Source organism: Naegleria fowleri, assembly GCF_008403515.1.
Source record: "Naegleria fowleri strain ATCC 30894 chromosome Unknown tig37, whole genome shotgun sequence".
Classification (NCBI taxonomy): Eukaryota; Heterolobosea; class Eutetramitea; order Acrasida; family Naegleriidae; genus Naegleria; species Naegleria fowleri.
Genome location: NW_025407969.1, coordinates 430,108 through 450,052, shown reverse-complemented (window position 1 = coordinate 450,052; position 19,945 = coordinate 430,108). Strand labels below are relative to the sequence as shown.

The 19,945-nt window shown below is 35.8% G+C and overlaps 8 protein-coding genes across 8 annotated transcripts; 5 read left to right on the top strand and 3 right to left on the bottom strand.

The window, feature by feature from the left end:
- Nucleotides 1–226: 226 nt before the first annotated feature.
- On the bottom strand, nt 227–2,983 carry FDP41_004506 (uncharacterized protein; the record flags this gene model as incomplete). The annotated part of the gene is made up of 1 exon (XM_044707928.1): nt 227–2,983. One exon carries the CDS (start codon nt 2,981–2,983, stop codon nt 227–229), a length of 2,757 nt encoding a protein of 918 aa, XP_044561320.1.
- A 341-nt stretch (nt 2,984–3,324) lies between these two features.
- On the top strand, nt 3,325–3,603 carry FDP41_004505 (uncharacterized protein; the record flags this gene model as incomplete). The annotated part of the gene is made up of 1 exon (XM_044707927.1): nt 3,325–3,603. One exon carries the CDS (start codon nt 3,325–3,327, stop codon nt 3,601–3,603), a length of 279 nt encoding a protein of 92 aa, XP_044561319.1.
- A 159-nt stretch (nt 3,604–3,762) lies between these two features.
- On the bottom strand, nt 3,763–9,219 carry FDP41_004504 (uncharacterized protein; the record flags this gene model as incomplete). Its single annotated transcript, XM_044707926.1, has 7 exons — nt 3,763–4,187; nt 4,362–4,571; nt 4,653–5,141; nt 5,215–6,729; nt 6,804–8,267; nt 8,324–8,841; nt 8,897–9,219. The coding sequence occupies 7 exons, from the start codon at nt 9,217–9,219 to the stop codon at nt 3,763–3,765; spliced, it is 4,944 nt and encodes a 1,647-aa protein (XP_044561318.1).
- A 123-nt stretch (nt 9,220–9,342) lies between these two features.
- FDP41_004503 (uncharacterized protein) lies at nt 9,343–10,353 on the top strand (the record flags this gene model as incomplete). Its single annotated transcript, XM_044707925.1, has 1 exon — nt 9,343–10,353. The coding sequence occupies one exon, from the start codon at nt 9,343–9,345 to the stop codon at nt 10,351–10,353; it is 1,011 nt and encodes a 336-aa protein (XP_044561317.1).
- A 37-nt stretch (nt 10,354–10,390) lies between these two features.
- Nucleotides 10,391–13,451, top strand: FDP41_004502 (uncharacterized protein; the record flags this gene model as incomplete). Its single annotated transcript, XM_044707924.1, has 3 exons — nt 10,391–10,632; nt 10,872–11,753; nt 11,942–13,451. 3 exons carry the CDS (start codon nt 10,391–10,393, stop codon nt 13,449–13,451), a joined length of 2,634 nt encoding a protein of 877 aa, XP_044561316.1.
- Nucleotides 13,452–13,811: 360 nt separating this feature from the next.
- Nucleotides 13,812–14,661, top strand: FDP41_004501 (uncharacterized protein; the record flags this gene model as incomplete). The annotated part of the gene is made up of 2 exons (XM_044707923.1): nt 13,812–14,367; nt 14,513–14,661. 2 exons carry the CDS (start codon nt 13,812–13,814, stop codon nt 14,659–14,661), a joined length of 705 nt encoding a protein of 234 aa, XP_044561315.1.
- Nucleotides 14,662–15,119: 458 nt separating this feature from the next.
- On the bottom strand, nt 15,120–16,632 carry FDP41_004500 (uncharacterized protein; the record flags this gene model as incomplete). Its single annotated transcript, XM_044707922.1, has 4 exons — nt 15,120–15,610; nt 15,672–15,767; nt 16,067–16,105; nt 16,548–16,632. 4 exons carry the CDS (start codon nt 16,630–16,632, stop codon nt 15,120–15,122), a joined length of 711 nt encoding a protein of 236 aa, XP_044561314.1.
- A 577-nt stretch (nt 16,633–17,209) lies between these two features.
- FDP41_004499 (uncharacterized protein) lies at nt 17,210–19,871 on the top strand (the record flags this gene model as incomplete). Its single annotated transcript, XM_044707919.1, has 3 exons — nt 17,210–17,327; nt 17,539–17,813; nt 18,054–19,871. 3 exons carry the CDS (start codon nt 17,210–17,212, stop codon nt 19,869–19,871), a joined length of 2,211 nt encoding a protein of 736 aa, XP_044561313.1.
- Between the last annotated feature and the right edge of the window lie 74 nt (nt 19,872–19,945).

The window sequence follows — 19,945 nt, the reverse complement described above, 5'->3', positions numbered from 1 at the left end:
GTGTGTGTGTGTGTGTGTGTGTGTGAGAATAGAGTCTGAGTTTTTGCGTAACGACAATTTTTGAGGGCGGCCACTCGAGGTGTGGTTTTGATTTTTTTTTTTCAAAAAACACACTCAACGTAAAATGTCAATTTTTTAATGGCTCTAAAAGAGAATCAATAGCTCAATGTCATCTTCTTCAAGTCGATATCACAACACATGTGAATTCAATTGGTTACATCCATCTTTAAAAATCTTCCATTCCTTCATCATCACCTTCAACAACATGATCGCCTGAATCATCATTGACCAGTAACTCTTCCGTTGTCATTTCAAATGCCTCACCATTGGTGTCGTCTTGCAATAAATGAAATTGTTGGTCTTGATCATCCTTACTCATCACTTTGAGTGCACTCAAGCTCGTATTTTCTCCTGCAATCCATTTCCAATCAATCACAGATGGTAATCGAAGTAATTCACGAATGAACATGGTGGCATAGGTAGAGGAATCGAGTGAGAAGGAAAGAATGACTGCCTTTTTCATTTTCCTATTACTGCTATTGCTATTACTACTACTACTACTAGCATGACCATCACTGATGCTACCACTTTGTTGACTACTACTATTCTGACCACCACCACCACCTTGTTGACCACTCTTCTTTTTGGTTGATACCAACTTGTCATCATCCGTTTCAACCAATCGTTTACACATCTTTTCATCCTGTTCACTATACTCTCTAAATTCATATTCAATATTTTGAGCTTTTTGAATCATGAAACGATAGGCTCCATAGGTTTTGTATTGAGAAACATGTTTTTTAAAATCTTCTTCACTAATCGATCCATGTTGTTTCATAAATTCATCATACGTGTTCTTATTCACATACTCTGTGGAAGGATATTGAATATCAATACCTGGAATGGTCATGACCACATCATGAATGGAATATTGTTGAGCTTGTTCTTCACTTTCAATTCTCACAATTGGAGATTCAAAAGTCAATTTGGAATCAAAATGGAATGTTGAGGAAGATGAAGATACTCCTGTTGAGGAGGAGGATGAAGATGAGGAAGATACTCCTGTTGAAGGGGAGGAGAAGGATGAAGATTCTCCTAAACAAGATTGTCCTTGCCATTGTCGTTGTCGTCTTGAAATGACCAAATCTCCACACACCACTTTCAATCCATGTTTTTCAATACGTAATGAAACCATATGATTAAATACATAGGATTGATACGAATGAATATACATGGTCAGTAAATTCAATGGTAATGCTTGAATGGCAGTGAGATGATCTCGATCATGAGTTTTCAAATAAGAATTTAACATAATCTTTTCAGTGTGATTACGAGATCGAGGTAATGCATCATAACATTCACGAGAAGTGATTTTACCATCGAGAAAATCTTGAAGTGTTTGATTGGAACGTTTGTCTTTGGAAGATTGAATACTTGAAAGAAAGATGCATCTTGCTAATTCTTTCCATTCACATTTCAATAAATGTTGACCTAACAAGTAAGTGGGATAATCACTGTGATAAATATTTTTCACACTATTGTAAGTAATTCCAAAACGTTGCATTCCAAAATAATTAATGAAACCATATTGATTCAATTGATCAATTCGTTCTTTGAATATTTCTTCAATCGATTTTTGAGGTTGTGTGGAATGATCTTGTTTTGATTGTGGTAATGATTGTGATGGTAATTGTGATGGTAATTGTGGTGATGATTGTAATGGTAATTGAGATTGTTCTGATTGTGGTAATGATTGTAATTGTGGTGGAAGACATGATGGTCTTTCTGGAATTTTCAAATCTCTCAATACCAATGTGAAACGATTTCCAGTCAAATCTCCTAATCGTAATGGATTTTCAACATATTGGAAATTTCCAACTCGAATGACTTTGTGTTTAAATCGATGATTCACTTGAGAGAGTTTTTCAGCACTAATTTGATATCCAGTGACCAATTGAGTTGTAATTCCTCTCTTGTCTTTAGTTCCTGCAATTTGGAAGTTCTTTTGTTTCAATTTTAAAATTCTTCCAATTTCTCCTAAAATTTCTGTCGTTTCACTATTTTCCTTATAGAGAACAAATTGAATGTAATTGGGACGATCTTTTGGCCATGCAAATTGTCTTGGATCAAAATAAGATTCACCACTTGCCAATGATGGAAGTTCATTCTTTTTTGAACCTTTTCTTTTTTGTCTCTTTTTTGATTTGCTATTATTTTGGTTATTCAAAAATAAAGTTTGTAATGTAAAACTACGAAATTGAAATCTCAATCGAATGTGTTGTTCATTGTCTTTGGTAAGAGTATCTGAAACAAGAGCATGTGAAAAGTAAGTGGAAATAAGTTTGTGAATATTCGATCGAATGGTTTTGTCATTTTCCTTAATTAAAAGAGTTGGAACATCACTTTCTTCAATTCTCTTTCGTTGTTTTGCAATTTCTTCTAATTTTTTTTCTGTTTCACTTTGACTAGATAAAAATGATTCAAAGGATGAAAGGACATTTTCAGAGAGAATTCTTTTCAATTCTTCAATTCCTTTCAATTCATTTTCTTTCTTTTCTTGTTCACTGAGTGATAAATCTTTTGAACGCTTGTCTTTGATGTGATCTGGAATGTTGGTGTCTGTCAAATAAACAACATTTCCATTTCGATCAATTTCATGAACAATGAAATCACTAAATTTTTGTTTCATGATACCAGTGAAGGGAGGAAGGGTGAGGTCGAGTTGGTTGGGATGAATTGCAATGTCCACATATTTTGAAACACCAACCGAAGATTCTTCATCAGAGAATGGGGAAAGAGGATTTTTATAATCGAGAGTATCCAAGTGATGATGATGATGGTAAACCTGTGATGATGATGCCACCTGTGGTTCCTCCGAAGAGCTCTTTGGATGATCGAGTTTTACTTTTTTACTATCTTCCTCATCAGAATGTTGTTGGGTCATGCTCTCGTCAGAGTCAATCGCTTCAATTTGTCTTTTCATAATGAAGGAGTACTACGACTACTACAACTCTTTAAAATGAACGAATGGAAATGACAAGAGAGTGTTGAAAGCTATTTTTTTTGGCTTCTCAAGTTTGTTGAATGAACGCGTTCGTTCGTGTACTGTGACTGACGCTGTTGAGTTTTCAAAAAATCCAAAAGGTTCAGAACCTCTCTCAATCCATTAATATTGAATTGTTGTTGGAATTTTTCATTCCAAAGACTTGTTTCAATCACAACAACAAGATTATTCGGAATCGTCATATTAGTTTTTTGTTATTACGATTCGTGTTATTCTTCTCAAGAAAAAGGTCCAAATTCATTTAAATCCACATCTCTATGATGACCGAACAACAACAACAACAACAACCATCAAAACCAACATTTCTTGGCAAGAAATTCAATCCAGTAAAATCATCATCGAAATATCATCAAGAAAGAATTGGTCCATTGTGGAAACGATTTTATAACACAGCAATCGAAACATGGAAGACACCACTCGGAAAGAGAATTTGCATATTCGGAGGAATGTCCATTGCATCTGTGTATTTTGTGTTAGCACCAACGATTCAAAAAGTCGTTCGCAATAGTGAAAAGGAAGAAGAAGAAAATTCTGAATAATAATTTAATGAATAATATAATAGGCATGATTGCCAAACTAGTAGCTTCTCAACCTATCATCTCACAATTTCACAACAGATGGTTTTCTCATGTGCAATTCATTTCAAGCTGATACCAGGCACTCACAAACCCAAACCCATGAATGCCACAGTCATGTCACTACTTTTCCTGACTACGATGAACTCCATCCCAATTTTCAGGTGGCGATACGATATAATGGGCACATCTTTCCATCATGGTTTGTGTTGGCTGATCTGTTGGATCCAATGGAGCACATTTGGTTTTAAATAAAGTTAATGATTTGGTAAATTGTCCTGCAAAATATTCATTCAATGCATCTTCATAGGGTTGAATTAGTTTGATCTTGTGTTCGTAATTGGCTCGAGAATTCTCATCTGAAATAAGCTCATAGACAGTACATCCAACCGATTTACCTTTCACAGAAACTCGATCAATCTTTCTAAAAACGAATGACTTCTTGACTTCAGGTTTGGAAATGACTGCTTCACTCACAAGAATTTGTGTGGCGTATTGTTTGTTGAGGGACTCTAAGCGAGATGCCAAGTTGACATTATCACCAATAGCTGTTGGTGAGTTTGGTGATGCGAATCGATCATTTGCCATTACAACCGTTGAGTTAGGGAAAAGATGCCATTGAACATACATTTTGAATGATTCATCATTAATGTGTACGTGTGTATTATCAAAATATATTGATGTGATCGCACACACTCTCTAGTAATAATAGTTGAACCTACCTGTATATTGAATCCTCCATAGAGATCCAATATTTCCAATCACACAAGAACCAGAATGCAATCCAATTCTACACTTGAATTGAACTCTGCCACTTTCTTGCCATTTCTCTCTGAGAGTTTTCATTCTGACCTGACATTTAAAAGCTGCTGTACAGGCTCGTAGTTGACTATCTTCAAGATAGGAAGGGGCTCCCCAGAATGCCATGACAGCTTTTATCAATTTTTGATTCATTCGTTCGATAATGGTTCAATAAAGGTTCAAATTCATTTGAATACTTTACAAATACTTACCATCTCCAATGTACTTATCCAGAGTACCACCAGTGTTCATAATTTCTTCAGTCATGGCATGAAAGTATTCTCCTAATTGCTTGATAAGAATTACAGGTGGTAATTGCTCACTATATTTGGTGAAATCTTCAACATCTGAAAATAGTAATGTGATATTGTCATATTCTGCACCTCCCAATCTGATATCAATTCCTCTTTCAACCATTTCCACAATTAACTGTTTTGGAACAAATCTCAAGAATGATCGAAGAGTCGTTTTCATTTTGCTAAAAGCTTCAGACAAGACAATAATTTCTCTTATTTTGGATCTCCACACATTTCCTTTCTGAACTTCCAGTTTTGAAATTGCTTTACTTTCATTTGCAAAGAAAAGCAATGGTCTGGAAATAGCAGAAGAAATATAAAAGACAAACAGCACAGTAATGATAGCTGCAATAATACTGACACCAATATTGAGACATGAGAGTAGTACCATATTTCCGTTGAAATCTGTTGGTGCGAAGAGATTGAACGGGTTATGCATTTGTCAATATCACTATTCCAATGCATTTCAATCACTTACCTATCTCTGGAGCAGATATGAAAACAATCCATTGCATGTTGAGATTAAGGGTAGCAGTTACAATATCATACGAAAGAATGTAGAGGTTTGAATTATAGATATATCTAATGACTTGTCTCTTTTTTGCAAGAATTTCAGTGTTTGTTGAAGGAATTTGTGAAAGGATAATATGTTTGAGAAAATCATTGGGTATTTCCTCGGCATTAGGAATTGTGTATCCTGATTCTGCATCTCCTAAAACCATTGCACTGTAGTCCTTATAGGCCACCAATCTCTTTCGCAAATCACCAGTTTCTAAATCTTCACTAATTTCCATAATTGCTACAAATCCATTTGTTGACACATGGAAGGATCTAACAAAAGTTGCCAATTCTCGAATGACCACATTCACACTGGTGACTCCTAAATATAGAGAAGAGTTAATGCTGGAATAAATGTTGTGTTGAAAGCAAACATAGACTTTCTCGTCGATGGTTGATCCTTGGAGTTGAACATTGATGGGTACCAGAGCATGTGAGTGGCGAAGAGATATTTGATAATACTCATCTCCTCGAGGATCCCAATTGTCGTAGGGTAAATTGGTTTCTTTCATTGCAAGTACTCCTTTCTGAGTGAGATTGTACATGGTTGCAATGGTCGTATTCTCATCGGGATGAGTCAGCAAGTACAGCTCTTGGGAGGAGTCATAGTTGCTCTGCAAATTCCATGTTTGAGAATTTGAGGAGGTTCTCGAGTCTTGTGCATCTTCATGATCATCCAGAGAGCTTACATTGGCAGTAGGTGCTGTATTCACGTAATAATATTCTCCATTGGTTGGAGTAAAATCCACCAAGAAGATGATGTCCTTATTGTGTTTTTGGACCAAAGAGAGTGATTTAAACATGTTTGCATAGTTGTGTGGTGTAAAGAAGTAATCATCTGTATCGAACTGCATGTAATAGGTATCAAGAATGAGCTGTTCTTGAATCAGAGTAAGCCTTTTGCACACGTTCAAGAAATCAGAGACATAATTGTCGGCTCGAGTCAAAGCCTCATTCACCACACCTTCTTCGACGTTGAGTGATGAATAAACAGAAAAGGAAATGGAAAGGATTAGTAAAATCAGTACAGGTGTTAAGGTAAGCAAGATCATGGCAGTAAGAAGAGAGGTTCGGAAGCTGAAAGATATTCTCGGATGAAAGGCACTAGATGAAACAGTGGAAGAAGATGATTCGTACTGATCATGAGGTTGATTGACAGAGCCTTTGAGAGTAATGCTTGAAAATACTTGGATGGGTTCTCGACCTGGTGATTCAGGCACCGGGGGATGCTGAATGGATATCGATTCCAATGGAATTTGACGAGCACTGTCTGAGGTTGAATAGAAGGATTCGGTGGAGGTGGAATACCTCCTATTTGCACCTATTGCAACCGAAGGATGAACCCTATTGGTTTGGTGGGACATGATGTTGTTGTATGGAATTTGAGGTGGTGTCAATGGGTTCAGGCAGTTTGATTCGGCGTTTTTTTTCGGCACTATAAGGGCGAATGACACATTGCCTAAATTGGGGTTTTGAGTTGTTTATTTACAGCTATTGGTCAGAACCTACACAAGTGAAGAATTTCGGACAAGTGCGGGTTGTTTCTCAAATGAGCTTGTTCCATTAAGGAATTTGCAAGCTTTAAGAGGGGCTGACAGAAGGGACTTCCCAAACGATACAACCCGATTAAATATTGACTCATCACTTCTTGTTGATGAGCCAGTTGTTTGTTGGCAAATAATATCTCAATGGTCTTGATCAAATGTGGAATCATGGACTTGACCACTTCTTTCCTTAGAATTGAGTAAAACTTGACTAATAATTGGGAGGCCATTTCACACAACTCTTCATCAACTAGTCCCACATAGAAATGATTTTGCAATTGTTCATAGATGAGTAACCACTCTGAAGGAAGAGTATCTTTGAATACTTTCTCTTCCTCTTCTTCAGAAACTTCAATGAGTGCCACTGAAACGCACGCATTAAGAACATCATAATGCTCAATTTCCAAGTGGTCCAAGTGAACAACTCTGCTTGCAAGTTGTTTTCCAACGGTTAGACTGTCCCAGCTGAACGGAATGCTCAAAATTGGGAATTTGTGTTGACTGTTTCCAATTTGGAGTAATTCCACATGATTGGATGGCTGTTCCAAAAGAGAAACTCTCTCCTCTTCGCTCAGAGAGAACAACACATCAAGGAAAAGGTCCGAAAATTGAGTTGAATACTTCTTCAAGTGAGGAGAAAGATATGATAAGACAATATGTTTGAGAATGGAATTCATTTCCTTTTGTAAGAGAGAGACCAATAACTGAACAATTGCTTCCTCATAATTTTTGATCGAGTCAATCATGTAGAGTTTTGTCAGTTCAGTTAAGCATTTTGAACCAAGCACCACAAGCTGTGCTGTAACTTCCCACCAACTATCGTGAATCAATGGTTCAATACTTGGAGTCCACAGGTTTTGCAAAAGGTACAATAAAGGTTGATTTCGTGAGGAAATTTCTCCTCGATTGGAGGAGTTTTCAAAAGGTTCAGATTTTTCATCCTTTTCAAAAACCACATCGTCGAAGGAAAGAAGTGTGTGAAGAATGCCCAAACTTGAAGCTCTCACTTTTGGTGAAGGATTGCAAAGTCCAGATACAGCAACTGTCATGTATTGCTCAAACAGAGGTATTTGGTCCTCTGAAAGAATTGGACCTGAAGCTCCTTGAGAAATTGTCAGCAACGATGACTCCATCTTGACCAATAAAGCCAAAATGTGAACAATTAATGTGGAATCCATCACATTGCATCTCTCTTGAATTTTCAAAATGGTTTTTCTATGAGAAAGAATGTCGCTTTTGCAAAAACTGTAAATGACTTGAAGTACATCTTCTCTCTTGGTTGGCTGAGAAGCGACAACGTCAAGACACTTTTGTAGCCCAAAATCTTCAAAAAACTCCCACGAAGAATCTGGATCCTTGGAAGTTAGCTCTATACCTACTGCTTTCAAAATGGAAACCACACTCTCAAAAGAACTCGTTTGGCATGCTTCTTTCAGGCAAGGAACAAACAGATTCATAAATTTCCAAAATTCTTTTGGTTGAAACGGCATGACTTGAGCATAATCAGAGTGACTCTTTCTTTGATAGTTAAAAACAAAGTTTCAAGAACTTGAATTGGAAGATGATCAATATTTGACAAAAGTGATTGAATGGGATTTGTCTTGTCCACAAATGCTTTCCATTCTTCACCTGATTCTTCAACAAGTGTTTGAGCCAATTCATTCAAATCCTCAACAACACCAACAAATGGTAATCCTTTTTGTTGACTATTACTTTGATGGCTATGGTGGCTTCTTTGACTTTGGTGAGAGGTTGGTTTTGATCTGTTAGTACTTGAAGATTTACTATCTCGCGTAATTTCCAATGAAGGAATGACATGCTGTTCTTCCTTGATCTCTGTCATGGATTCCTTTGCTTGAGCGATTTGATTTCGTTTTAAACTCACAAAACTCGATGGAACAGCTCTTCCGTCATCCTTATAATTTTTTGACAGGGTTGGTTTTGCAAAATTAGGAACATTAGGAATTACTGGTTGAGGTCTCATTGGTTTTGCTTTTTTGATTCTATTGTAAAGTATGAGAATGCTCATTCCAAGTCTATCACAGCATGCTTACTTACGTCTTGTCGGTCAAAAATGTGTAAACTTCCTCAAGTACTTGATTTAGAGAATTTGGTCTGCAAGCGATGAGATCATCAATAACTTTTCGAGAAATGTTTACACCGTGTTTCCGAAAGAATTTTTCAAGCTGTTGCCAATTATCGAGTTTTGCTTTGACTCCAACTCCGACATCAAAGCTATGCATTTCCACTTCATTTGGGTAATATCTTGATATCATTTCAGCAACTAGAAAACCGTTCGAAAAGTCTCGTCTCATGTTCTTGATTGAATACGACAGATCAAGAGACTGCATCCATTTCAAAATTTCTCTCGGGACGCTCATGGTGATGGCTTTGAGCGAATCAGACACACAAATCGGTTTGAATTTTTTTTGTTGTAGTTTGAGATGCGAATGTGTTTGCCGCCAAAATTAATCGTTAATTTTAATTCAAAAAATCAAAAAATAATGTTGCATCACCACTTGAGAAAATCCTTGCTTGACTCCAATAACACGACGGGCACTAGTGCCAACAACAACAAGGAGAATATTACACCTCTCATTTCTAAAAAGGCTCATCTTCTTCCATCCTCCACCCATCAGCCCCTCAAGAAGAAAATCACACAACAACCTCCATCGGAAGCTCCACTCAAGCCAAAACAAAAACTATCCGATGACCACAATCGCCCACACCACAAAAGAACCTTTTCTGAAGCTCTCAAACCAACCACTATTACTACCAACAACAACAACACTCAACAACGTCATCACAGTTGTACAACAGTCCATCGATCTGGTGGCACAACCAGCCCTTCCAAGAAGCAAATGAAATTTTCTGTCTTTGATGATTCTGCTCACAATGGTAACAACAGTAACAATACAAACACTTTGAAACAGTTGATCCCTTCTCAACAACCTTCAAATGAATCATCAACAGCTCAACTTGTAAATTTCGATCTTGTCGATGAAGAAACAGTGATCGCTCCATACAAACAACTGATCACGCAATTGCAGGAAGAAATTCAAGTATTACAAAACGATAAATCCTACTATCAGTTACTTTATCGAACGCTTGCATCCGAGAATGACAAGAACCCACCACAAGATCATACTCAGTCAATGGATGTATTAAGAAAGCAAGTGTCAGCTCTCACCAAAACATCCTCACTACTTCGAAAGCGTATTTCCATGTTATCAAGAGAAAAACGAGATTTACAAGAAGAAATGCAACTTTTGAGAGAAGGTGAAAAAGTATTGAGAGAATTAATACAACAAGAATCTGAGAAGAAAATCTCTCAACTTGAGTTTGAGATTGAACTTTTGCATCAGGAGACAAATGATTTGAAAAAGAAGCATCAAATGGAAATGAAACAAGTGGAAGAACAACTGAAAGAGCAATATGAACAAGAATTACTCGAATTGAGAAAGAAGACTCAGCCTGGAAATCGAGATGATGATGACCTAAGAATAAAGTTTTGAGAATCACTCGAGTGAATGTTTGAATTTTTAAAAAAAAATGTTTTTCAAGCGTACCATCGTTGCTGCTCCAAACTCTTCGCAGCAGCAGCCTTCAAACAACAACACCACCACACAGTCCTCGAGTCGGACACCATCCTCCAATGATGATCGTGGTGGACCTGTTTATAACTTTGAACACACATGGAAACATATTAAAGAAGGAATCAACAAGCTGATCGAGTTTCTTGATTCGAATCTTACCAAGCCTTTTAATTACACCGAGCATATATCACTCTATAGGTAGGTGTCATCATCATCCTGATCATGTTGTAACCATTAAATGTATTGGTTCCTTATAATGATATACAAATGATCATCAATCAATCATTGTAATTATGAACAACGGATGGTCTTTTGTTTTTTTATTCAATTTCTCATATCGATATTTTATTCCTCCTATTATTCATATCGATATGAATAATCATACGAAATTCAATCACCAATAATAATCTGTCATCATCATCATTTCAATGACACAGTGATGTCTACAATCTTTGCACTCAAAGAGTAGATACTGGTGATCCCTATCTCAATGCAGCTGATTTACTCTATGACAAACATCGTAAATGTGTTTCCGAATATTTGAAACAAAAAGTCATTCCTTCTCTCAAAGAAAAACAAGGCCAAATACTCCTCACAGAAGCTATCAAACGATGGAAAGACCATCAATTAATCATCAAATACTTGTTGAAAATATTTCACTATCTGGATCGATTCTATACTAAAAATAATGGTAAAAACTCTCTCCGTGAAGTTTCTCTTGATTTATATTATGAAAAAGTCTATTTGAAAATTAAAACAGATTTAGCACAAGCAATCTATGACAAAATTCAAAGTGAAAGAGATGGTGAAATTACAGATCGATCCATATTAAAAGATGGAATTTCACTTTTCATTGAAATGGCTCAAGAGAATCGACCAACCACCTATGAAGATGATTTTGAAAAGAAATTGTTGCATGAAACTGAATTATATTACAGTAGACAAAGTTCAAAATGGATTGAAGAAATGAACTGTGTCGATTATATGAAAAAAGTAGATGAGAGAATTGCAAGTGAAGAACGTCGATGTTTAACTTATTTGGCACCTCAAACAAAACCCAAATTGATGAATGTTGTCTATGATGAATTAATTAGAAAACATCAAATGACCATGATCAATATGGAAAATTGTGGAATGGTTTCTCTATTGCAAACCATGGCAAAGGAAGATTTGAGTCGAATGTTTAAATTTTTTGAGATGATTCAAAATGTGAAACCCATGGCTGACAAGTTGGAACAATACATTCGAGAGGAAGGTATTAAATTGTTAGAATCGTTTGCAAGTAAGAGTGTTATTGATGTGAAGGGTTATGTTGAAGGGTAAGTAGGATCCTAACATGATGATGGTGATGATACATTTCATTGATTCTCATATGCGTGGTTTTTTCATGACCATGTCTGTATTTTTGATGATCCTACTTTTCTACTATTATTACTAAAACTCATTCTAATACTACTCGTACTAATGCTATTATTACTAATACTTCTACTATTATTACTAACTCCAGATTATTGCAATTACATGATACCTTTTTGAAATTGGTGAATATGGAATTTAAAAAGAATTCTCTCTTTTTAGAAGCCATGCACAATGCATTTGTCTCTTTTGTGAATATGGATTTAGTATTAACCACCAACTCGAGTGCTGCCACTACTACTGCTACTTCAACTACTGCAACACCTTCCATCGTGGCTACTACATCTCCTCAGAAAATCTCAAGTCCTTTGCCATCCATGACAACTCTTACGACTACTCCAAGTGCTACTACAACAACAACTACGAGTATCACCACCACCAATACTACCATCACTACCACCACCACCACCACCACTACTACTACTACTACTACTACCAATACCACAAGTGATCCATTCTCCTCTTCATCACTTCTTTCCTCTACCAATAGAGCATCTGGTGCTGAATTAATATCTTCCTACTGTGATATTGTCATGAGAGAAATTGACAAGTACGATGAACTCAAAATTGATGAACTTTTTGAAAATATTGTTCGTCTTTTTGGTTATTTGAGAGATAAGGATTGTTTTGTAGAATTCTATCGAAGACAATTGAGTAAGAGATTAATCGTTTCATATAACAGCAAAACTACTTCCACACGAAGACTCTCTTCTGATTATGATTCTGAACGTTTATTGATATCAAAACTTAAAATCAAAATGGGAGCACAATTTACATCCAAATTAGAAGGAATGGTCAAAGATAAAACACTCTCTGAAGAACTTGCTACTTCTTTCTCTGAATATTTAAAGAATAAGGGTTTGACATTACCACTTGATTTCACACCACAAATATTAACCACTGGATTTTGGCCAACACTCAAATCAGAACCAATGAATCTCTCTGAAGAATTTACAAAATGTGTGAATGCGTTTAAAGATTTTTATGATTCAAGAACTGAAAGTCGATCTTTGAAATGGATTCATTCTTTAGGTACATGTCAAATATTAGCAAGATTTGTGAATGGAGATCGAGATATAATGCTCAATCAATTTCAAGCGATGATTTTAGTTTTATTTAATAATTCAAATGAATTGAATACTCTACAAATTCAAGAATCACTTCAGATACCATTGGCAGAGATCAAAAAGAATATCATGGCATTGTGTGCTTCCAAAAATGCCAACATTCTACTTAAAACTGGAAATGCTAAAACTGTTTCCAATGAAGATGTCTTTAGTGTGAATGTGAATTTCACTTCTAACAATCGAAGAATCAAAGTACCAAATCTGGTCATCAAGATGGATGTGAAAGAGAGAGAAGATGTTGATCGCACAACTCAAGAAGATCGTAAACATGCCATTGAAGCTGCCATTGTTCGTATTATGAAATCAAGAAAACAATTGGATCATCAAAATTTGGTATTAGAAACCATCAAACAACTCTCTTCACATTTCTTACCTGATCCAAAGATTATCAAGAAGAGAATTGAGGATTTGATTTCACGTGATTATTTGGAAAGAGATTCATCCAAAGCAAATGTGTATCGTTATTTGGCATAAAGTGTTATTTGGCATCAAGAAGTGATTCACTTTTCATTTAACAACAACAACAACAACAACAAATGGATTCTTTTTGTCTGTACTCCATCCTCATGTACAATGATTTATATCCATTCATGAATCGATTTATACATACATGGATCGATTTTTACAACAGTAGGTCAACACTAATCGTAGGTCAGTTGACTCTGTTCCAGAATGTATTGGAAAATTCAGACTTTGTCAATTCGATAGGCTTCGAGCACGAGCTTGGAAATGGTAACACGTTAAAAGTTCGGTGAAAATTTTTAAATCGCACAAAATTTGACTCCAATTTAGAAAAAATCGAAAAAAATTGAATCAAAAAAAAATTCCTCAAAAATGTCGCAGGCCAAAGCCTTGAGCCTCGTTTCTGTTGCTTCTCTTCTCGTCGTGGTGGCCACCACCCTCATGATGCACACAGTTCCATGTTTGGCTGCTGAAGCTGCTTCACCAATTGTTCTCAACAGCAACGGACAGACTGTTTCCGGTTCAGTCTCTCTAGGTTCATGGCAATACTATGTGATTTATGTCGATCCATTGAGCTCCATGACTGTTACTTTGAAATCATCCAATCAAGTCTCACTCTATGTCAAGTATAATTCCGTACCAACCTACAACAGTTATGATTATGTGTTGAAGTATGCGGGTGAAGAGAAACAATTTCTCACTCTCAAGAATCAAACTTCAAATGTTCCATATTATTTTGGTGTCTATGGAACAGGTTATACCTCTAATTCTTATAATTTTGATGTGAGTGTTAGTACATTGAATGGATTGGCAAATTGGATCGTTGGTCTTATTGTTACTGGTGTCATTATTGTGTTTGTGTGTTCAATTTTGAGTATTTTAATTCCAGTGCTCATTTGTTGTGGAGTGATTACATGCTGTGGATTTGGTAAGTATGATATGGAATGATGATGTATTTCATTTCTCATATTGGATGTGATATATTTAATGTATATATTAATTTAATAATGTATTTCATTTCTCATATTGAATTAATGAATCATGCATATGGTTAAATGATTTGTATTGAATAGGTGCTGCAGCTGCTGCAAGTTCAACTGGTAGTGGTGGCACTGGTGGTGTTCGATATCATCACGTGCACAATAATGTGGTCTATTCTGACACTCAACCTATTTTGCAACAACCACCCACTCAATACTATCAACCACCACAACAAATTTAAATTCAATATTGAACTCGAGTGGATTGCAGCGTTGAAAAAGAAATTAGAGTTTGAACCCTTCGAGGTATTCTTTGAAAGAAATATTACAAATAAATGTGGAACGGGTAGCTAGCTCACTGTTCGGACCAATTGAATTTTTACTGAAATTTCAGAATTTCATCTTGGTGCAATGTTTTCACAGATTGTTTTTATTGTGATACTGACTGGTGGTGAGTCGAGTCACACGTATAGAATTCAAAGAAGAGGTTTGTTACAAAATTTTGTGATGCGATATCGGATGAAAATGTTTCGTCACCACATGTGGTGGTGGTGGTGGTGGGTGTGTCTATCATGATAGGACATTCATTTGTGTCCATGTATATATTTCACATTGTGTCATCATCATGATGGTAAAAAAGTATATAAATGTTGATGTGGTGTGGTAACTTGGTTGTTTGAACTACTCTATGGAGAAACTCTTACATGATCATACAATCCTTCTTCTTTTTGTCTCCTTTGGATCCCTTTCCACCCTTTCTTGTGCCATTACCACCACCACCATTACCATTACCGTTACCATTACCACCACTGTTGGATTCCATTTCCTTTTTTGCTAACAAATTCTGATAGTGTGCCTCAATGACACATTCAAATACCTCTGCAAGTCCTTGCATGGTCTTGGCTGAACACTCTCTATAGAATGCAGCACCAATTTCCACTTTCATTTGTTCGCCTTCTTTCTCCGTGTAAGGTGCTGCTGCTTTTTGTGAGAGTTTTTTTCGTAGTTCAGGATCATCTCTCAAATCAATTTTAGTTCCAACCAATACAATGGGTGTATCTGGACATGATTGTTTCAATTCTGGAATCCATTTCGATTTCACATTTTCTAATGAACTTGGATTTACAACACTAAAACACACCAAAAATACATTTGTATCAGGATAGGAGAGTGGTCTTAATTGATCGTATTCTAAATTAACAAGAAGAATATATGATGGAATTGAGAATATGATATTATTGGAATGACATACCTTCTTGTCCAGCTGTATCCCACAGAGCGAGTGATACGGTGTGACCTTTAAATTCTACATTACTACTATAATTGTCACAAATGGTTGGAATGTATTCTAAATGATAGGATGATATGTGTGTAGTAGTTGAATAAAAGTAATAAAAGTTGAAGAAGAAGAGAACCATTCGTGTTTCATATATGACACAGTATGTTGTTGTTTAGGTTGTTGTTGTAAAGTAATAAAAGTATGGTTTAGGTTGTGGTTTAGGTTGTGGTTTAGGTTGTGGTTTAGGTTGTGGTTTAGGTTGTTGTTTAGGTTGTGGTTTAGGTTGTGGTTTAGGTTGTTGTTGAAATTAATACATTTCCATAGAATCCTTGTGTGAATGTGTGTTCTAATAATAATCTCATACTCACCATCAGGAAATTCATTGTTACTGTATGATAACAATAGACCTAAGTGTGTGTGTGTGTGAGTATAATCATGATCATCAATGAATTATTGTTATTGTTCACATCATCATCATACCATTCATTTACACACACACACACACCACACACACACACACACGTGTGATGATACAGAAAGTCATTCAATGATCACAATGATGATGATTGTGTTCCATCCAAATTGAAAAGTCATCATCAAATACACACACAATACACACAATACACACACACATATTCAGGTACATATCATTCGTGAATTCATCATCATCATTGTTGTAAAAGAACATCAAACACATAACAAGGATTCAAATAGAAAATAATTATGTGTGGACAAGATTCATCAGTACAATAATTATGTGTGTACAAGATTCATGATTGACACAAATAGTATAATACTCTCTGGTTAAACACAATCACTACTCAATATCACTCACATCACTCAACTTACATGTTTTACCGACAGCACCATCTCCAACTACCACACATTTAATTTGATCATAGTTGCCTTCTTCTTGTGAGTCATCGTCTGTCATTTTGTGTTTTATGATGATGGTTGTTGTTGAATGATGATGGTAGTCGTAGTGGTAGTAAAGGATGTTGTTGTTATTGATGATAATGTTGAATAATATTCAAAAGAAGATGTTGTCAATGATGATGAGTTTAGTCTAATCTATAGGAATATGAACACGAGAAGACAAGAGTGATATTTTTTTTACAGGGATGTTTGACAGGTGATGGGAGGGGTGTTTGTTTTTTCCATGTTCACCTTGTCTTTAATGTCTTTGGAAGAAGAAAAAGATTGCACACTGTTGAAATATTTTTGCAGAGAGATTTTTATCCAACAACAACCTCAGAGGTTCATGAACATCTTTGACCTTTTCAAAATGTCGAACAACTGTGAGAGAAACTAAAGAGTCCAAAGAGAGTGAGAAAGGATCAATCTCTCCCGAATGGAAATTTTATTCATTGCGCGATATTATTTTGAGAGAGTGAATGGGGTGAGAGGGAGATGGGTGTCAGCATTTAATCAATTGCTGCTGACGTACAGTACGTACACCTCTCTCTGAGAGGTCCTTCAGAGGTCGCGTTTCTCTCTTTCTCAAAAAAAAAATGGCACCACCACCTTCATCCTCTCATCATGCAAAGACTCTTCTCTCACTCTATCAACAATTAAGACAAGCCATTGATGAAGAAGATGAAGAGGTTATTCATTCGACTCTTGAAAAGTGTATGTATTATCATGCGATGGAATAGGTGAATGGACCTAAAATCACTTGGTTATATATAACTAATGATCAACTCATAACTATATGAATCATCAATGCACACTCACATGATGAAATTTGTTTGTCCGATTGATGATTGCATGTTAATAATTACAACAATAATGACAATAATATTTACAACAATAATAATAATGACAACAACAACAACAACAGTACTCTCCGATAAGAATCAATCCTCCTCCTCCTCCAACAATGAATTAAAACAATGTAAAACCATTAATCTCATTCAAAGAGGAGAATTTCAAAAAGCATTAGACTCTATTGGTAATAATAATTTATCTTTGAAAACCTCTCTTCAAAAGATTTATTGTTTGTATCGTTTGAATCGAAGTGAAGAGGCTTTGAAAGAAATTTCAAATTTAGAACAATCCAACAACAAGAACCACCTTTCTGATCATACTTTATTGTTACATTTGAAGGCTCAAATTGTAAGTATTCATTGAAATAATAATACACCATTATGAAACCACAACATTCAAAATCCTTTTTTGATCATTCATACACGACTTTTGGTTATCATTGTATCACTCTCACCCACTTTTGCTGTCATTCATCACTTTTGCTACCATTTACAATATTGTGTATCATCATTACTCCATTCACGACCATCACCACGACCATCACGACCACCGACCCATCCACACACACATATATATATATTCGAATAGTACTATCGAATGGGATGTTACAATGAATCTTCACAAATCTATGAATCCATTCTTCAAAAAGAATATCCCAATGCTTCTTCGAATCATACCATTGACAATGATGAATTACTCACCAATATGAGTGCCTCTTTCACCATGAATGGTAATTACCAACGAGGTATTTCAATTACCAAACAATCCGATCACAATACTCATGAATTGGCTTACAATGCAGCATGTGCATCGATTGGATTAAAAGATTATGAACAAGCAGCCAAGTATTTGGAATTTTCAAAGAAATTATGTAAAGATGATCCAAATGAATTAACATCCATTATGGTTCAATTAGCATTTGTGAGATATTTGAATGGACAAGTAGAAGAATCTAAAAATATGTTTGAACATGTTTTTAATCATTCATCCAAAGATAGTGTAGCATGTGCTGTTGCAGCAAATAATTTAGTTGCTATTCAATCCAATCCATCATTGAATCCATCACTTACATCTAATGATGTTTTAGATGCTCAAAAGAAATTGAAATATGCCTATCAAGATAAATTACAAGGAAAGTTAACAACTCAACAAATTAAGGGTGTGACTTTGAACAATGCTCTCTTATTACTTCAAATGAACAAGTATGAAGAATGTGAGAGAGTTGTACAAACAGAATTGAAAAAGTTATATCAAGAAGAATTCATTCCAACATTGATTCTTTCTTACATTTACTTGAAACAAAAGAAATTTAAAGAATCAATTCAAGTATTAGAAGAATATTTAAAACAATCCACCACATTTGTGGACAAATCCAGTTTGGATGGTGGTATTGCACAATTAGCTCTTGCTCAATATTATTTACAACAAGGAACACCTGAATTCTACAAGGAATGTATTCAAGTATTGAATCAATCTAAATTTAGAAATCAGAAAGGAGTGGAAAGTTTATTAATTGCTCTCTATATGAAACTTGAAGATATGGATTCTGCTTTGGATCTTTTCCAGAAATCATTTTTGAAATATTCCAGTGGTGGTGATGGTGGTGGTGATGATGAGAGTAGTAGTAGTAGTGGGACTACTACCTCCTCTAGTAACAACACCATCAGCACTACCCAAACCACTTGGATGGTTGAGATGGCTACTGAATTGGCTCGATTACAAATGGCACACAAGAAATACAAGGAAGCAGCCTCTACCTATGAAATGCTTACTAAAATGGAACCAAACCATATTCAACATTTAGCAGGTCTTATTGATGCCATGTCCTATTATGACATTGATGCTGCTGAGAAATTTGCCAAGAATTTACCACACATCACCACCACTAGTGGTGAATCATCATTGAATATAGAAGCATTGGAAAAGACAAGTGCAGTGAGCATGTTCACATCATCATCTGCCAACAACAAGACGAGTGATCATTCAGTCATGATTCCATCCATTTCATCATCCAACCAACAACATGGCACTAGTTCTGACGCTACTACCAATACTACTTCAAAAAGACAATCCAATGCTCTTCAAAGAGCAGATGAAAAGAAGAAACAACAACGAAAAAAGAGAAGAAACAAATTACCAATTGGAATTGCACATCATGATACTCTATCGAAAGAATTTAAATCGAGATGGGAATCTAAAAAGAAACAAGTGGTCAAAACTGGAACTGGATTTGGTCATCAAGGATCATCCGATGTAGAGGCTCAGAAAGCAATTTCACACAAGAAGGGACAAAAGACTCTACTCACACCTGAACAAGCTTTGGGATTGAAGAGTAGTGGTGGTGCTGGTGGTGCTGGTGGTGCTGGTGGTACTAGTGCTGGAAAGAAAAAGTCAAAGAAAAAGTAAACAACAAATGCAATGATTTCATTTGCAGCAAAAAAGAACATTCTCTTCATATCTGTTCACAACACTCCAAATTC